Genomic DNA, 19,932 nt, shown 5'->3' on the forward strand with positions numbered 1-19,932 from the left:
CAAACATCAGATTATTGAATAATCAATACAAGGATTCTATATATATTATTAAAAAATTACTTTGAGAAATTATGGGTGAAATCCCAGCTCCACTGAAGTCAGTAGCAAAAGCATAAATTTGTACACTCAGACCTGTAAATAATGTTCTTTGCCTGGTCCTCTCTGTCTACTGCTTGCAAATATACAATCTTGTGTTGTGTTCCAGTAAGATCTCCCAAGCTAAGTAAGGTTAGTCAATAGCTGGATGTGAGGTTTGCAAGTAACACACACATACTGGAGAAGGTGGCATTGGAGTTCCAATGGAGGCCATGTATTTAGTAGGTGATGCTTCTTCCTCTGAGTACGTACTGAAGAGCCCTAGTGGTTAAGGGGCATGACACTAGTGATGCAATATTCCAGGGGTTGCCAAACTTACTGACACTCTGAGCCACATACAACAATCTTCAGAAGTTCGAGAGTCAGGGCGTGCCTGCAAGGACATAGAGCTGAAGCCCCAAGACCGTCCTCCCCATTGGGCAGAAGCCAGAGGCAATGTGTGAAGGGGGGCACATGGGGTCATATGCCCTCCCAGATTTTTGCCAGGGTTTGCTGGCCCTGCTTGGTCACATGGTACCACTGGGCCCCCTCCCTGCACAGCAGCTGCAGGAGCTGGCAAGCTGAGAGCTGCGCCTTGGGCAGAGGCAGTGGCAAACAGCTGGGAGCTGCAGGGACAGCCACTGCTTTTGCTGCTGCCTCTCCCCAAGGAGCTAAAGCAGAAGCCCCTCCCTGTAGCTCCTGTCTGTTTGCTGCCTCTCCATATGAAGCTAACACCTGGGAGCTGCAGGGAGGAGGCACTGAGGGTGAGAGGGGAGGCATTCCTAGGGGGGTTTGATGCAAGCTGTTGGAGGGGCCAAACCTTTAAATTGTGCACTCCCCCCCACAACTCACAGCAGGCGCCAGTCGTCTCTGGCAGAAGCCCTTAGCTCCACCACCCCACCGAATGGCAGAAACCCCGAGCTTCTGCCTCCCAGCCTGGTAGGCGGAGAATGGGGGCTGTGGGAGGCTCTGGGGCCTGTGGGAGGCTCCCGGAGCTGCACTTCAACTGTAAAAGAGCCGCATGCAGCTCACGAGCCACAGTTTGGCCACCCTTGCCATATTCTGCATGAGGCATAAATCAAGCTCTTGACTCCTGCAGTCGTTAAAGGTCCTTTGGCTTAAGTAGTTCTATATGTGTATATATACACATTAATATGGATGTATGTGTTACTAAATCTGTACTTGTGCTGTTGAGTAATTTGTTACTTATATATGCCTCTCTTTAAGAAGTACAAATAAAACAAACTTAACCCTGAAAGAAAACTGTGAGACTTCAACCTAAACCCAACTTCATCTTATTTTAGAAGCCCAAGAATATGTGTCTTCACCTAATAGAGATCAGGATCAAGTCGATAGTCACATGTTAACTGGGTTTAAAATTCGAGTGGTTGGTTGAAAGGTTTTTTGGGGTCCTTAGTTAGGAAAAACATGAACACACATTTATCTACTCTGTAAACAGTGCTAGCATTATGCCTCCTGGTATAATTATAGGAGGTGAAGATTTTACTATTATGACCTTGACTTTTGTTGAGGTCAACATCTGGGTTTATTGACCTTGGAGATAAATATTGACTGAAATGAAAATAAATTATGTTTACCTGTAGGGGCAATAAATCTTGATATTGTTTACAAATAAAAGTGAGTAAATATAATTAAGGATTATGATAACATAAATATTGACACCCTGGCAGTTTAAACTTCTGAGGTTTTTTCCCCCAAGTACAGTACTGGAATTGTAGATTCCTTTCAGAAGAAAGATGGCCCAAATGGTTACATTGCTAGCCTTGGACTTGGGAGAGACAGATTCAATTCCTTTATCTGCCACAGATTCCGTGTGTGCCTTGGTCAAGTAGCTTAGTCTTTCAGTGCCTCAGTGTCTCATCTGTAAAATGGGGATGCTAGCACTTTGCTGCCTCACAGGGATGTTGTTAATATAGATACATTAAAGATTGTGAGCTGCTCAGGAACTATAGTAATGAAGCACATAAGATTGATACCACTTACAATATTTATAGTCAATAAAATTGTGCCATGTATCTCCGGTTTCATGTTAAGAATAAAATATTGAATTTAAAAAGTATATAGCAGCATTAATTGCTCTCTAACTTTGCAAAGATGAAGGTAAACATAGAAGTTTGAGTATTGGCCATTTGAGAACTTGGCAAATTCATGGGAAAGATAGCACCAGTAACTTAGAGAGACAATGTGGGTTAGGCAATAGTACATATTGTGGGAGACCATTCAAAAAGGAGGAGTTAGTAGGTTACAGATTTTTGTAATAAACCGTAAATCAACAATCTGTAAACCACTAACCCCCTCTTTTTCTCCTATGACTGCAGAGATGTTAATGGGCCACTATACCTTGAATGGTCCCTTATACTATGTGCTAACTACTTATGTTGAACAATCTGTTCATCCTTGTATTTTGCTGTGAAGATGGGATTATCTTTCCCAGACCTGATGAAGAGCTCTGTGTCGCTTAAGAGCTAGTCTCTCTCACCAACAGAAGCTGGTCCAATAAAAGCTATTACCTCACCCACCTTATGTCTCTAATATCCTGAGACCGACATGGCAACAATAGCACGGCTTAGTACCAGTAACTGGCCTTTGACCTCAACTAAGACAAAGTGTAGGACTGAATTTTGAAACTTAAATTTCTGTCATCGAGTCAGCAGTCAGAAAAAGTTTCATGAGCAACATTTTAAATTAGTTTTTTTCAGGGAAGGTCCATAATGAAGTCTCATTGACTAACATCCTGACTAGTGCATGTGACTAGAACTCTGTTCCAGCTTTGCAGCAGAGACTCCTGTTGTAGCTAAATATTACCAGGGGTACTTGTGTGACAGTTATAAATAACTGTAAGTGGGAGAGAATAGGCACACGAGATATATGTGGAACAGAAATTTAAATCAGTTTTTTATATTTTCCAGGTAGTGAAAACAATATATGCAACAGTGCATTATATTTTTATGTAGTATTCTTAATACACCATCTTGCTAAACACTTAATAGAGATGGTTAGTTATTAGCTGGAGAGAACAGAAAAATTGCAAAACAAGATTTGAGGCAGAAAAAAAGAGGAGGGGAAGAAAAGCATGATACGAGTTAGTGGTTTTATTCCCGAACCTGGCAAGATAGGCAGCAGGTTCAGCTTTAGGTACATTGTAGAGAGTCAAGGTAGATGCACGTAGAGAGTAGAGTAGATCAATGGATAACACACCGGATGCGGGAGACTGGATTCAATCACTGGCTCTTCCACTGACCTCCTGTCTGATCATGGGCAAGTAACTTCACCTCAGTGAGCCTCTGCTTCTCATTTCGTCATTCATCTCTCTTGTCTGTTTAGATTGTAAACTATTTGGAGCACTGTGTGTTTAATCCCAGTTGGGGCTTCTACATACTACTATAATAATAAGGTGCAAAACAAAAAGGATATTCTCTCCCAAATCAAAGCAATTTACAAACTACATGCACTCTCTACATATTAAGGCATTCTTTGATGAAAAACAATTTATTGCTTTCTGGTTAAATTGTAATTTTAAATGACTAGATCGGGGTAGGCAATCTTTGACACGCGTGCCGAAGTCGTCACGTGAGCTGATTCAGTGGCACTCACACTGCCTGGGTCCTGGCCACTGGTCCGGGGAGCTCTGCATTTTAATTTAATTTTAAATGAAGCTTCTTAAACATTTTGAAAACCTTATTTACTTTACATACAACAATCGTTTAATTATATATTATAGATTTATAGAAAGAGACCTTGTAAAAACATTTAAATGTATTACTGGCACGCGAAACCTTAAATAAGAATAAATAAATGAAGACTCGGCATACCACTTCTGAAAGGTTGCCAACCCCTGGACTAGATGTTGCCATTGTAGTTGATCAGTATTGTTCTTGTTTTGGGACATACATTGTGGTGAGTGTCCAGTGACTTTTTGTTTCCTCTTCCATTAGATACACAGAATGAAAAGGAACGAGTGAGGAAGTATGGAACTTTTATTCAGAGCCTTCCACCCGTCAATAGGGCAACTTTGGCAGCTTTAATTGAACATCTTCACAGGTCAGTGTGTCAGCAGATCGATTCAAATTTCGCACCATAGTAGAGAACACTCAATAAGCATTTTTTACTTCACTGGCATGACTGAAATGTCATTAACACTTCCTATATCACTAAGTACCATTCAGAGCTATTCAACTAGTCATGGCTAATTTTACTGATTCATAAATAGGATTAATAGGATTTGCATTAATTTGTAATCTGTAAACTGTATTTTTCTTACATTTTAATTTTAACTACAGATACCAACACACTTTACAGAACAATCTTGCACTGGCAGGAAGCTGCAGATATTTAGTGAATATTAAATGAGTCTATTAAGACCATCCTACCTGAATTTGTCATCCTCCAAAAGAGATGGGGCAGAAGGACCTAGGGAGTTTTAAAAGATTTTTAAAAGCCCTTTCTCATAAACTCTATCATGCATAGCAGTTCCTGAGAAGAGAAAGCTCTGAGGGAGAGTCTAATATGTATGATGGCTTTAAGAATTAATTTTCCTAGCTATGTTTCATTACTTTTTAATTTTGCAAGTGTAACAGCCTGGGGGAGTATTTGAAACCGTAGACTGAAACACACAGCAAAACCCATATCTCTTTCTAAGACAGAGTAAGCTGTGAAGAATGTATCAGAATTGTACAGCTTGAATGCTCCTGCACAAGTCAGGCTGAATTACATGGATCAGTGTTAATTGTTGTTAAATAGTTGTTGTGGTTTTTTGGTAGTAGCAACTTAATACATTCCGCTGATATTTGTCATAAACTAGCTGAATATCTGAAGTGGGGGTTCTGGAATGCCTGCTTCAGTACAATATACTGAGTTGAGGAATAAAGCTATAACAGGGGTTGTCCTTAAAAATTGTTATTTATATTGATAGAATAATTTAAGTCTTTGGTAATAATTCTTCATTCTTCTTCGAGTGATGGTCCCTATTGTCTTACATTGTGGGTTATGCATGTGCATCCTGCTCCCGCAGCTGAATAATTTGAAAGCAGTGTCCGCTGGTCTGTGCATGTGTCCTGGCTCATCTCGTGCCCATGATGAAGAGGATAAAGGTCGGGGCAGACCAACTGCCTCTTTAGTTCCTTCTCACTGCTGCCACATGGTCTGGGTCAGTTACTTTAGTGTCCTCAGCTTTGGCTTTGTTCTATAAAATAAAACTTTTCAAACTAGATGATTCTTAACAGTTTTAATAGTTGTTACAGTTTAGTATTAGATTAGTTTCCCAGGGGGACCTTCCCACTGCCTTGTTCCCTGTTCGGGAACTGGACTGTGCCCAGGACTCCAGGCTTCAAACTCAGTGCTTCCTACCCATGATCCTTCTCGGGCAGCAATGACCACAACGCTGTTTGTACTTCCTTGGGGAATCTCTCATTGCAGTGTGGTGCAGTATCTGCTGATTGTTCCCCAGCTGTATCTGAGAGAGGCGGGAACTTCATCTATGCAAATATCTCATGGAGGACCCAGGCAGGGGAACACCCCGGTACATTAGCCTGATTCAGCAAAAAGTGCACGTCCTACTTCAAAGTCCGATGCTGATGCAGGAGAATCTACCCCAAAAGACCCCACGGCAGGGTCTTGTCGGGAAGCTAGGAAGCACTGTCAGAAGCATGAGACTAAATCTTCCTGTAAGTCCACTTCATAGAAGTCGGACTCAGCTGTAAACAACCCCATTGGCTTGACCTATGAGGATTTAGTATGTCCTAAGTCCCAGAGGTACGACAAGAAAGCCCATAAGCATTGGACTCCACCTGTACCAGACTGTGTTCCGTCAGTACCATCCTTCCTGGCTTCTTCCAAACCCCAGGATCCACCAGGGCTGACAAAGTCAGATCACTGCCAACTATGGACACCACCCTCCTCATAGGCTCTGGTGGCCTGGACAAGCAGAACCCTTCTCACACCAGGGAGATCTGTATCTGTTGCTTGCCCCACAGGACATTTTTGCTCTCTCGGATCCGCAATCTCCTTCTCCATTGGGCCCCTCCATTTCCAGGGACATATCACCACCTCCGGGAGAATCAACTGCTGGAAGGAGCTTATCATCTGACCCATCTGCAGAATACATCTCCCCTCCAACGGCACTGACAGTAGCACCACTGGCACAGGAATCAGCCTTCTCCTCATCAGGAGATTGAGTCATCTATTGAACTGCTCTTCCCTTTTTCTGTGTGTCCTCCACCACTCAAAAGACCCTCACTGGTTTGGGAACAACCTCTGCCTCATCTAACTTTGAGCTTCTGCTACCCCATGCCCTGGGGGCCCCTGTGACCACCTATCAAGCACTCCTACTGTCTACTTCCCCTGAAGAGTTGATCTGATCTGCCAGGGAGACACCCCTTGCCTCTCCGCTAAGAGGATGCTCAGATCTGCTCCCGGATATGACAAAGGAGGAGGAAACATTACGCTCCTGATCTTGTGGTTCCACTGGAACCAGCAAGGCTGCCATCGTCATCCCTGGATGACCTAGCCCCCCTGCCTCCTGATGACTTCAGGCAGTTCCAGGACCTTCTCTGCAGAGTTCCTGGAAAGTTCCAAATTTCTCTTGAAGAGATGCAGGACTCCCAGCACAAACTCTTAGACATCTTGCATGCTTTTGGGAACCAACAAAATAGCTCTCCCTGTTAATGAAGCTATACTGGTGCCTGCTAGGACAGTTTGACATACTCCTACCACCAAAGAGGCTGAGAAGCATTATTACGTGCTGGCCAAGAATTTTTGTTTTCACTCCCCTTTCTCAGTTCGCTGGTGGTCCATGCCTTTTCTGAAAGGGCTAGAAAGCAGCATCCCCCATCTACTCCTGCTGACAAAGAGGGAAAATGCCTGGATCTGCTTGGAGGAAAGGTCTTCTCATCATCCAGCCTCCGGTTCAGGATAGGCAAATACCAAGCATTACTGGCTTAATACATTTTCCTGAATTACACCAAGTTTGTGAAGTTTGACAGCCTTCCGTATCAAGACAGCTCTTTTTCAAGCTCTGATAGACAATGGCAAACTGGTAGCCAGGACCACCCTCCAATCTGTAGTTGATGCTGCCTCTAGAGCTATAGGTACTGCCATTGTCGTGCACAAGGAGTCATGGCTCCATGTGTCAGGGTTCGCTAAGGAGTTCCAGAATACCATTGAGGACCTCCTCCTTGATGAATAGCAGCTCTTCAATCAGAAGGCGGACAAGTCCTTCCATACCCCGAAGGATTCCAGGGTTACCGTCCACTTGCTGTGGATATGCCTGTCACTAAAAGGAAGTTTCACCGCCCACAGGTCACATCTAGATTTATAAAAGCAGCAAAGAGTCCTGTGGCACCTTATAGGCTAACAGACGTATTGGAGCTTGAGCTTTCGTGGGTGAATAAGGTCTATAAGGTGCCACAGGACTCTTTGCTGCTTTTACAGATCCAGACTAACACGGCTACCCTTCTGATACTTGAGATCTAGATTTATGGCTCAACAATTTTTCTATCAGAGCACCTATGAACCAATACATAAGAGACCAAGGGTTCAAAAGTCCCACTTCCTTACACCCTCAGCAATAGGATTGGCATCTCAATCTCAGTCCCCGGCTCAACGTTATTTTTGATGGGAGCTCAAGAGCCACAAAACCTTGAGCCCAACACCTCCTGCCCCCCTCCCCACACTATTTGGGGGTCATCTGGAAGTCTTTTTTAACCCCTGGAGCGTGATGACAATGGACAAGTTGGTGCTAAGCATCATCTGCTCTGGCTATACAATACATTTTGCAACACTATCTCCTCCAGAAACCACCTCCCGGCCCTGTGGAAAACTCTCATGTGAGAGTACTCAAGAAGTGAACTCCTTATTCCAGCGAGGAGCAATAGAACCATGCCCCCCTCAAGACCAAAGGAGAGGGTTTAACTCCACCTACTTCCTAATATCCAAAAAGAAGGGCACTTGGAGACCAGTCCTGGACGTCTGCCATCTCAACTGTTTCATTCACAAACTCAGATTTTGCATGGTCACATTAGCAGTGATAATTCCATCTGTAGAAAAGTCCATGTGGTCCATGGCTCTCAATATGAAGGGTGCATACTTTCACATAGACATTCATCACTCTCTAAGATTCATGGTGTGCTTCAACCATTTTCAATACAGAGAACTTGCTTTTGGGATAGCAACTGCCCCCAGAGCCTACCAAGATATTTTCAGTATTAATAGCAACAAGGCCTGGCTTACACTGTGGGACAAAAGGTATGGCTTTTTACAGAACACCTCTTCACAGACAGACCCTCTCAGAAACTAGGCCACCGGTTCCTTGGCCTGTATCGGATCAACTTAGTAACATTTGAGCTTCAGTTCCCTCAGTCCCTTAGGGACCGCCCTGTATTCCTTGTGTCACTCCTAAAACCTTACACTGAGAATACATTTCCCCACAGAGCCTAAGCTCCACAAGTACAAGGTAAGTAACCTCCTCTTCCAAGTATAGGAAATGCAGGAAATAAAGTTAAAATCAGAAAATTGTGAGTTTTTAAGGTGCCCATGTAACCCCACACCACCTGGGGGTGGTGCTCTATCCCCTCTAGTGGCACCTAAACCACTTAGAGATTAATGAGTCTGCTACGGCCTTAGCTAAGAGCCATGTGGCTTTTAGCTCATGCAGTAGAGGGTTATGCATTTAGTTCTAGAGATCCCAGGTTTGAACCCGCCTGTCGGTGTTGCACTCACTTTAAGCAGACATAGCAAAAGTTGGCACCTAGTGCCCTGTGGTATTTGAAAGAAATGGTTGTTTCTTAAAGAATCATATAGAGCATAACGTGCTTAAGCATGTATATGCACGTATAACAGTGACTCTGAAAAGGATTTGGAGATTGTGGTGGAAGCATAATCAGCTGAACATGAGCTCCCAATATGATGCTGTGGCCAAAAGGTTGTGATGGGTTCTCCATCACTGACAATTCTTAAATCCAGATTGGATGTTTTTTCTAAAAGAGATGCTCTAGGAATTAGTTTGGGGAAGTTCTGTGGCCTGTGTTATACAGGAGTTCAGACTGGATGATCACAATGGTCACTTCTGACTTGGAATCGGTAGAAAAAAAATCCTAGTACAATTAGTTAGAAAATTTTAATAGCACTATAGAAACAAAAATGTTTTAAGAGTTTCATTATCTCTTCCCCCATTTTCTGACCATATCCAACTTACACAGATCACAAAATGTAGTAGTAGTATGAAAACGATTATTGACACGACACCACTCACTACCATAGATCAGAGGCAGAAAGAAAGCATTAATTAATGTTTGTGTAAAAGTACATTAAATCATTACATACATGTAAAAGACTAGATAAAAATAGGTTAATAATTTCATTTAATAAAACTATACTGTTGAAAATACGACTGTTGGAAAAGCACTCTGTGTCCTTGAGTCGAGCCTTGAACAGTGTCAAGAACAATGGAGTATTCTAAATGGATTTATTCTTCTTCAAACAGGGTGCATAAATGTTCAGAAATCAATTATATGAACCCGCACAATCTAGCCATGGTGTTTTCATCATGTTTATTTCAAACTAAAGGACATACCAGCGAAGAAGTCAATGTAATAGAAGATCTAATTAAAAATTACGTACAACTCTTCAATGTAAGTATCTTACATAACATAGTGGTCTAAGTGCTCTGGTAATAGAATTTTGTAAAATGTGTGAAAATCTCTATGCATTTCATGATCTTGCACAAAGATGTTGTCTTCACAAATGTTTTTTTTTGTGCAATGTTGGTTACACTGCTTCACAGTGTGCAGGATTCTCTGATGCTTTAGCTCTGTGGCCTTTGCTTTTTATTTGGCTGCTTTTAGACATTAATTCTGAACTAGTCTAGACTGAAGAGAAAAAGCTGTGTTTACAGAGTTGCTGTGAATCAGTCTTTTCCAAATGAGTGCACACAACTCTTCTCACTGGCATGAAGATGGCATAGTTTTTAACAAATTCCAAGATTGTGAATTTTGAAAGTGGAATGTTTGTTCACCTATTATGGCTCTTGTGTTACAGCTAAGGTATGATAGTTTATTCCCAGACTTTTGACACAGTTAATGATGAGCACTTCAGAGAGATATTGTTTTCTTCCAAAGCTCTTTGCAGAAGAACTGAATCCAACTGAATTTATTCATTACTAGTGACCTAATCATTGTGACCCATTATGCAGCATTCTTCTTTTTTATCTTGGGTCATAGAGGAAATGTGTTGATATAAACAGCTCAGTGGTATGATGGATTTTATGGAAAAATTCTCTCTTTAGATTTACATTTGATAAAAAAAATAGTGCCTCCTTTTTGATACTAGGAAAAATCTCTCAATCAGATGAAATACACTGTAAGTGTAATTACTCCTAAGGGTATAATGACCCTACTTGATTTTCTTAGTGTTGTTAGCCATTATAAAGAATCCACTAAGGATGATAAAGTGTTATGTTAGTTTCCTTCTAACTCACCGAAATATCAATTTTTAACAGATAAATGAAGATCAGGTCAAACAAATGGATACAGAGAACCGCTTTATTACCAAGTGGAAAGACACTCAAGTAAGTGGTGAAACTCAATTGATTTGGGATTGATCATAACAAAAGAATATTTTGTTGTCATGTAGCAGTTTTGTATTTCTTTATGGTCATTTGCATAATGTACCCATTTTGAAAAGAGACATAAAACAGCAAAGTGAAACAACTGTGTCTATGCAGCGTTAGTCCCATGAAATTATGATCTAACACATAATGGGACTATATCTTACCTATATATCTCATTGAGATTTCAACTTTAGATGTATTTAGTTCCATATGTTTTATAAACTCTAGGAAGTAGTGATCGGCGTTAGGAAAACATTTTGAGCGCCTATCTTTAGGATAGAATTCTCTGTATGTATTGGAGTTATAGAACAGGCTTATCAATAGATAATGGCATGGTGTGAGCTTGGGCACCTCTGATTATCTTAGTGTTCAAACAGAACGCACAAAAAAGAGGCCATTTTCAATGCAGGGAGGCTTCAAACCATAATGTTTATTTTTTTTAAAAACAAACCCGCTTTGAATTGCTCTGTGACGTTATTAGGAAGCTGTTGTATGCTATACTCTCTGCAAGAAGAACTGTTAAGTGAGTAGCTACATGCTTCATTAGCTAAGGTTTGAGTGGTGTTCATGAGTGGTCCCAATTAGAGCACATGGCAGTGATTCTAAGACAGGAGCTGAACCTTGGGAAGCTGTTGATCAGATGGGCAGTTGAATTAACCACAACAAAAGGAAACCTATGAAACTTGTGATCTATGTAGGAGATCTGAAATAAGGTTGGGGAGAAGACCTGGGAAGTTTAGTAATTTAGTAGGACTTCAGGAGTTAATGTGATTAAATTATGAGTCAGTATTGGTGGCTGCCCTTCTCGGTTATGTGTGTGGCGTAACACATAGTAAATCTCAAAGTACCTTAATTCATCAATAAAAGTAAGTTTGTTATGGTGCTCATGGAAGTCGCATGTTCCACGATTCTCTGTATTTCTGCTGTGCTGTATTGCTTTGTCTCCTCCCCTTCTGCCATGGATGTCAAATTTCATTGCCCTGGGGAAAGGTGCTGTTGTATGGCCCTTTTGTAGATGTGCATGTATGAAAACTTGAATGCCTCTCTCTTGCTCTGTGTGTGTGTGTGTGTGTGTGTGTGTGTGTGTGTGTGTGTAAATTCTGCCTCGTGTGAAGATTGTGTTGCCACTGGCCTTGTTCATGCAATGTGTGCACCTGACTTGCCAGTGCAAAGGGCTAAATATAATACCACCACATGGCTCCTGCTGGCAAGAGACTGAAATGTACATTAAAAAAGAAATACAGCAACATCTCATCTCTATTGCTTTTGAGTGGCGATGCTATTGAGAGAAGACCTTTGCTGGGAGGAATAAAGTCTTGATGCCTAAGATCTAGGCACATAGAAAGTTGGAGGAAAGATAATTTTTGTACCTTCTAATTGTGTCATTTCCTGGAGACTTAGCACCAAGAAATGCCTGCAATGAACACTCCCTTTCATAGGATTTCATCCCCATAGGAAGTAATGGGGGAAGCTCCAGTGGCTATGGTGCTATTTGCAGTTTCTCCTGGCATCGCTATAGGTACAGCCACTGAAGCTAAGAGCGTAAATGAGAGAAGAGCCTTGGGAGTGAAGATTCCACTGGTACTTCCATGTGTTTGGAGTTGGTGGAAAAGGGAAATAGAAAGTGTTTGGCACGGGTGACCAATTTGGGAGCTCTGGTTGCTGATAGCTGAGTGTATTCAGCCAAAACTACAGTTCTGGACAAAGCAGAATGCTAGGAAGAGGCAGATGTGATGTTCCATGTTTTTTTGTGGAAAGATCACTATGGCACTTTCCTTAGGAATTGGTTCTTGTTCTGAAGACTATTTCCAAAAGGAAAGAGGCTAGAGACTTACTTTCTCATTTTTAAAATTGAAGGTTAAGCTTCCTGCAGTCATTTGATGTCATTTTAAAAAATCCATTATGATATACCCAATTTTTCCCACAGTAAAACCAAAGTGGGACAGACCCTTGTGGCTGATTGACCAGTATGTGGGGACTTTAGTAGTTACTGGGAAGAAGAATTGTGAGAAGCCTGAATTGTGTTTCTGACTATTTGTTTTCACTTTGCTTGCAACAAATTCTGCTCTATTCATAATCAGAGTTCATATGTGATTGTTCAACGCACTGCATTTTATAGCCCCTGGCTTGAGTCTCATCAGCCTATCGATAGCTGAGTTTAAATTCTTCCAACAAAAAGCACTATTATTTCAACCTTAACACAAACAAACATATTCAACCAGAAATTTCCAGCTCGCAGCTGAAGAGTGATGATTTGTGGTGTAATGTGATATTTGGACTTTTGAAAGTAGTAGTGAAAATGCTTCCATTTAATTATGTATTCAATTGTCAAATTCTCTTCCTTTTTATTTATTTTAAAGAATATTCGAGTCATTATTCATATTTGCGTGAAATTTCATAGTTTCTAATTATGTATGTGTTGAGAGTCTGGGCAATAACTTACAGTAACCTACACAAAAACTGAGAATTTGACTGGTAGAGAGGTTCTTAAACAAAGGTGGAGATAATAGCCCTATTCTCCAGAACAGTCAAATTCACCACCATAGAAATCTCTTTCAAAACTTTCTCCAATCTCATTTATATTTTCTAAAAATAAGTATTCATAGAGGAGAAACTACTTAAAATGTAATACATGGTATATTTATTATTCATAGTTAATAGACACTGAGCTGCTACAACATATTTTATTTTGGTTAAAATTATCGTACAAAGTAAGGCCTGATCCCGCCATATTTATGTGGAAGTTTAACTTCAGCAGACAAGTGCACAGGTTCTAACTTTGTTTCTCACCTGCATGAAGTTAAGCATTCCCACTTGAAAATACAGTCTTCTCATTCTTTGTAAAACATAGACTGCAAATGCTCACCAATGGCTGATTTTTATTGCTTCATTTTGAAAGCTTGACTGTGGTCATTTTTATTTTAAAGATCAGATTAAAAAGTTCTGAAAATTTGTGTGTCCCAGGAGTTAATTTGGGTTTGAGTTTGGAGTTGTTCTGAGCAGGAAAATCTTCTCAAATAAAGTAGTGTATCCCTTCCCCTTTCTCCTTTACCAGCGCTGTCCTTACATTTGGTTTTCGTAAGGCAGGAAATAATCTGATGCCATGTTAAAATGTCAGGAGTGCTCCTATGTCTGTTTCATTTGAAGTCCCTCTGATATTGTTCCCAAGACTTTGATGGCCATATGTGGCAATTCGGTTTGTCGAAATTAATACATTTTCCCTTCTGAATTAGGATTAGTCTCTGTGGCCAAGCAGCAACTGAGTCTTGTGGAACTTCTATGTGTCAGCAACTGAAAAGAGTATTTTTTGCTGGATCAGACGCTTCTAATGTATTACTGTGATGTCTCAGCTTTAAAGTGAACCTTTTTGAAACTTGCTATATGTATCTCATGCATATGTAAATACACTGCTGTATTCGTGCACTCCTCTGAGAGCTGTTTTGTGCATGGAGGACAAGGTATATAGACTGAATCCTCTCCATGGGGTGTTCTGCCTGCCTGCCTGCCTAAAGCACAGTGGCTCCAGAAACTTCCTCTAGGGTACTGTACTTCTATCCTACCTGCTAGATATTCTAAGTGGATTTTCAAAAGCACACAGCACTGGCCTAACTACTTCTCACAGTCAACCTATGGAACTCATTGCCAGAGGATTTTGTGAAGGCCAAAACTGTTATAATGGGCATCAAAAAATAATTAGATAAGTTCCTGGAGGATAGGTCCATCCATCAATGGCTATAGCCAAGACTGTCAGGGATGCAACACCATGTTCTGGGTTTCCCTGTGCTGACTGCCAGAAGCTATGAATGGATGACAGGGGAATCACTCAATGATTGCCTGTTCTGTTCTTTCCCTCTGAAGCATCTGGCACTGGCCACTGTCAGAAGACAGAATACTGGGCTAGATGGACCATTAGTCTGGTCCAGTATGGTGGTTGTTATATTCTATTGAAATTAGTGGGTATTACCATGGACTTCACTGGGAGGAGAGTTAGGCCAATACTGAGTGCTTTTAAAAACCTCAGCCTTCCTCTTTAGTATTATGAAAGTGAATTGCAGCTGGCTACCAAGTGATACTGCATAAGGTACACAGTCATCTAGTCCTTTGAAATTTTGGCTACATCTAAACTTGGAGCCAGAGGCATGTGTGATTCTCATCTCACGACAACCATGCACTGGCTCTGCTAGAGCTAGCATGCTATAAATAGTAGTGTAGCTGCGGTAGCACGGGAGCAGCAAACAACAGCATGGATTAGCTGCCCTGCATACATAACCATAGGTAGAACCCTGCTTGGATACAAAAATACAGGTCTGCATCCAATCTTCATCTGCAAGAATCCACTTGTATCTGAATCATGATCTGCACTCTATCTTTTATCTGCATTCACACCACAGCAGCAGCGTCTGTGTGCATACATGTGTACTGTATATAGGATCTCAAAGGCAAGGGAAGCAGCTCTCTTCACCCTCTCCCCCAACCCTTATACAGAGAAAGGGGAGGTGATAGATCAAGAAAGGCAGCAAAATCCCCCATACTCCTATCACCACAGTTTAATTAGACAAGCAATTTAGGAAAACTCTCCCAACTTCATTGCTGTATCAGGTCAGTTGGAGAGGGAGGCAGCTACTTCTGCAAAGAGAGTCAGTAGCCTGTGTTTCCACAGCCATACTACTATTTGTCATCAGGGCCAGCTCCAGGGGTTTTGCCGCCCCAAGCAGCCAAAAAAAAAAAAAAAGCTGCAATCGCGATCTGCGGCAATTCAGTGGGAGGTCCTTCGCTCCACCGAATTGCCGCTGAATACCTTAAAGTGCCGCCCCCCTCCGGAGTTGCCGCCCCAAGCACCTGCTTGATAAGCTGGTGCCTGGAGCCGGCCCTGTTTGTCATGCATTAGCTGTATAAGAACTAGCATGTCTATGCAAACTGGAAATCACACTCCAAGTGTAGGTGTAGCCTGAGTGAGAATCTTATTGCAATTAAGGTCTGAGAGTCAAAACACTGCTCTCTGGAAATATAGTTGCTGTTCCATCATAATACATGCATGTAGGAGCTAGAGCAGGGAGAGTAAATAATGCAGGTACTTAAAATGAACAAACTTAAAGGGGAGGTTAGACTTATATCGTTTTCTCTGTGCTGCTGATATAGAAAACTGTATGGAAAAGCTAACGTGCCCAGATTTCTTTTGCAACCCAAGAAAGGTCTCATGTCTGAAATGTCACTTATGATGATCTCGTTTTCCATTCCAGTTGGCAGTTCATTAACCACTCTTTGTGTTCTATCTGCCAAACATTTTGCCAGCTATTTGTAATTTTCAGCACATTTTGTTTATGTACAGCTGTTTACATAAGCCCAATAGAAATCAAATGTCAACTTCATTCTTTCTTGCAACCCTATTTTGTAATATCTAAAAAGCAAACTTTACCAGGAAATAAGATTTTCAGAGTCTGTGCCACTGTAATTAAGAAGCTTTCTTCAAAGTAGCTTCATCATGTTTTCCCTCACAAATTCTCAATGTTTGTAGAAATTGAGTGATGCAGTGTATTTACTTTTCAGTCTCTGTAAACTAATCAATCTTTTTTCATAGCTTCCCTTGCTACCTCATTATTCTACTCAATATCCTATTACGTACGCTATTAAGCTTGAATCTGTTCACCCTCCTCAGGTTTTAACCCATATATATGCATGTAAGTGTGCGTTGTATAGCATGATTGTGTGTCTGTGTCTCAGAATTGTGACCCAAATTATTGTACTTACCATCATTTGGATGCTAGTCTTGATATTGGATCAAATATGAAAGGTCCAGTTTTTTTCAAATTAACTATTAACCTCCCCCTTTCCCCACACTCTTTTCATTCTCTTTCATATTATATCTTCCTGGAACCCCTGCTACTGCGTACACAATCACAGAATTTCAAATTATGCCCCTTTAAATTGGCATATGACTATCTTCTTAAGAGTGTAGGTTCTGCACCTAGCCTCAGTACTTAGATGGCTATATGGTTATGAATGAGCAAGACAGATTCCTATGGAAAATTCTCTATCTATTCATTTAAAAAAAAAGTAATAGTTGTTTGGAGTTTTTTATATATTCCACTTGGTCATCATTAAATTCTGTTTTCACTTTACTTCCATAATCATCAAGTCGTTAGTAAAGGTCTGAGTTACCAAGAATGTTACAATTTGTATTTCTGGATATATGAACTAATATGTAGTCAACATAAAATCAGTTTGTTTAATCTTATCATAAAAAATTTCTACTTATTAGCACAATATTTGCCAGACCACTGGCCCATTAAACTAAGCGTCCTATTTTCTGTGTTGGCTAATATCTGATGTCTAGATGGGAGTGAAAAAAAATATCCTTGAAGCCTTTAGCCGATTGCCTGAAGTTGTCCATGGAGAGTGTAAATGTGTGGGGGGCAGAATCCTTGTTTTATTTCTGATTGGAAGCAGATGGTTTGGTTACACTTAGTATGCATAACCGCAAATACTATTAATGATCACAGATTTTTTTTTAAAAAGATCTTCATTTTATCTTAAAACTTTGACTTTTGGAACAGTGAATTCCATAAAAAGAGTAAACATTGCATGTAGAAATTTCCTTTTGTTTTTCTGTACATTTATGTGCCATTATTTTCACTGACCACTTACTAAAGTCATACATATTTCTAAAATATATCCCCGTACAAGGTTATATAGGTACCATTAACTTTTACTGACCACCAGTCTTTATCGTTATCAGGAATTTGCAGTATTCACTATACTTTTCATTGCAAACAACACAAACCCACATTTAATGTAAATACTGAAGACGATAAATATCCTATTTTTATTGGTGTCCACTGTAAATAGAAATTTTGATCATATTCTTTCATGAAATAATTAACAAAGCAAAAAAGTGTGTGCGAGCACTAGGGAGGATTGAACTTTAAATGTTTTTAAACTATTTTCGTTAATGATCAATTAATTTCTAATTAATTGTTTCCTTGTTTCTTATTAAAGTTTGTCCCACCACCACCCCCAAAATCCAAACCATTGGCTTTCTCATATAAAGAGCTATATACTCTCCTTCATCCTGTGAGGGGAAGCAAATGAATGATGAACTAAGCTGAAAGGAAAAAAGAATCATATTGAAGTGTTATAGTAGCATGTATGCTATGTCTTCTCCAAAGCCCATACAAGTTCTTCTTCAGCAGTAATTTGTGATGTAGATAGCAAAGGTACAATGCTGGAGAGCAGATGCTCCAGGCAGCTTAATACCCTAGGAAAACAACCTAGAAGCTGCAGATGGACCATCATTAACTTCCCACTGTCATATTAAGGCAGAGAAGTTTAATTTCAGTTCCATTGACTTTGCCAGGAATCATACTCAGGAACATCAGTTGTTCTGCAGGTGCAGCAACAGGGGACCATATGACAATATGAGCTGGCTGTGCTGCCAGGGTGAGTTGCATTAACTCCTGTCTGGTTTGTGGATGAAGAGTTTAAAATCTCTGAGAAATATAACTTTTGCCATGCAAAGGGCATTAGGAGCTTTACAAATTCTCCCTACCCCAAGTTGTTCTTTTATCATAGTTGTGAAATGGGTTTATGTTGGTGAATGAATCAGGTAAATTTGAGATCAACTTCTGACCATACAGTTTGGCTAATACAACAGATTGAATTTCCAAGCTTGGACAACTAAACACAGATCTCCTCTGACTTGCACTCTGGAGGTGGATCTCTGAAGCACAGACTGTTTTCCCGATAATGTTCACCCATGACTGGTATAGCTAGAATTCCTGTTCCTGAACCTATACTTCAAAATTCATTTGCATTTTGATAGATATAATCATGTCTGCATTAGTCAAGTTAAGATTTCTTCCTGAATCAGTTGCCAACCCTACGGTAGAGACTTCCTATGATTAAGGCTACGATTTAGTAATGGGTATTTTTAATAAAAGTCACGGACAAGTCACAGGCAATAAACAAAAATTCATGCCCCGTGACCTGTCCATAATTCATACTACAAATACCCCGGACTAAATCTTGGGGGGAGAGAGGGGAGTCGCTGCTGGTGGATAGGGGAGCAGGGCTAGTGGCTGCTCCGGCCGCCCTGGGGAACACTGCCCAGGGCCGCCTGAGCAGCGGCTGACCCCAGAGCCAGCTGTTTGGGCGGACCTGGGGACAGCCACACTGACTGCTGCAGAAGTCAGAGGTCATGGAAAGTCCATGTTTTCTGCAACCTCCAAGACAGACACAGAGCCCTATCTATGATTGATCAGATGGAGCAGAATGGCTTCTCCGAGAGTCAGTGCCTGGTGCTTTCTGCAGCTTAGAAAATGGAAGGTTTGTGTATTGAAAAGATTCTATTAATGCTGTGAAATAATGATTATATTTTCCCAATTATGAAAAAAGCTGTATACATTTTAATGCATTTTAATTTTTGTAACGTATGTGTTTTGTTTTAGGTTTCCCAAGCGGGAGATTTGTTAATTGAAGTTTATGTGGAAAGAAAAGAGCCAGACTGTAGTATTATAATCAGGGTTAGTATGTAAAATTTTTATAACTTGTAGATAAACTTTTTTTAAGGAGTGAAACTAATTTTTCTTTATATGTAGTTTTACATGTCTGTTGTTACATTTGTGTTTATTAGTTCATGTCTTTTCCCATCTTTATTTAATTTTTCTTTTTACATTCAAGCTGTGGCTTAATTAAAATCTGTAAATTGTATTTCTCTTGTACTTTTAAGCAGAAGGCTATAGCATAATTTTAAAGCAGAGACCTCCACTTTCAGTTTTATGGCAGGGTACAGCAGTATTGATACTCACAGCGACACCGCTGACTAACAATTGCCTAGTGATTTCTGCAGTTTATTTAGCAGCACAAGGTTATTTAGAAGGCCTTCCTCCTGATGTCTCTTTCTGCCAGAGGCAGTCTGCTTTGCTTAAGTGCAGAGAAGCCTAACCTCCCCACTCACTATAATTGAGATTTCCAGCCTCGGGTCTAATAGCACTCCTGAAAAGTACTGGGCTCTAAGCAGTACTGCTCTAATGTTCAAATGTAAAGGAGAACATTAAATTTCTGCAATAATGAAGGGTGGATATGATTAGAAAAGCAATTTTAGCAAGATACCTATTAACCTTGTTAGGGTTGTCTAGTTCCATTTCATTATCATTTTATGCTGCATGGGACATATCAGCCAAAAAAAACCCTGGATTTTTGCTTTTGTTTTTAAAGACCAAAAAATTCCGTATCAT

The 19,932-nt window shown here is 40.5% G+C and overlaps 1 protein-coding gene across 1 annotated transcript in view; it reads left to right on the plus strand.

Annotated features, from left to right (window-relative positions):
• Nucleotides 1-19,932, plus strand: part of ARAP2 (ArfGAP with RhoGAP domain, ankyrin repeat and PH domain 2) — a 205,030-nt gene that overhangs the window by 138,244 nt on the left and 46,854 nt on the right. Inside the window, exons 22-25 of the mRNA XM_045020061.1 lie at nt 4,032-4,137; nt 9,575-9,722; nt 10,589-10,657; nt 19,144-19,218. Of these exons, the coding sequence (XP_044875996.1) occupies nt 4,032-4,137; nt 9,575-9,722; nt 10,589-10,657; nt 19,144-19,218 (398 nt within the window). The remainder of the gene's footprint in view (nt 1-4,031; nt 4,138-9,574; nt 9,723-10,588; nt 10,658-19,143; nt 19,219-19,932) is intronic.

This window comes from Mauremys mutica, chromosome 5 (assembly GCF_020497125.1).
Source record: "Mauremys mutica isolate MM-2020 ecotype Southern chromosome 5, ASM2049712v1, whole genome shotgun sequence".
Taxonomy (NCBI): domain Eukaryota; kingdom Metazoa; phylum Chordata; order Testudines; family Geoemydidae; genus Mauremys; species Mauremys mutica.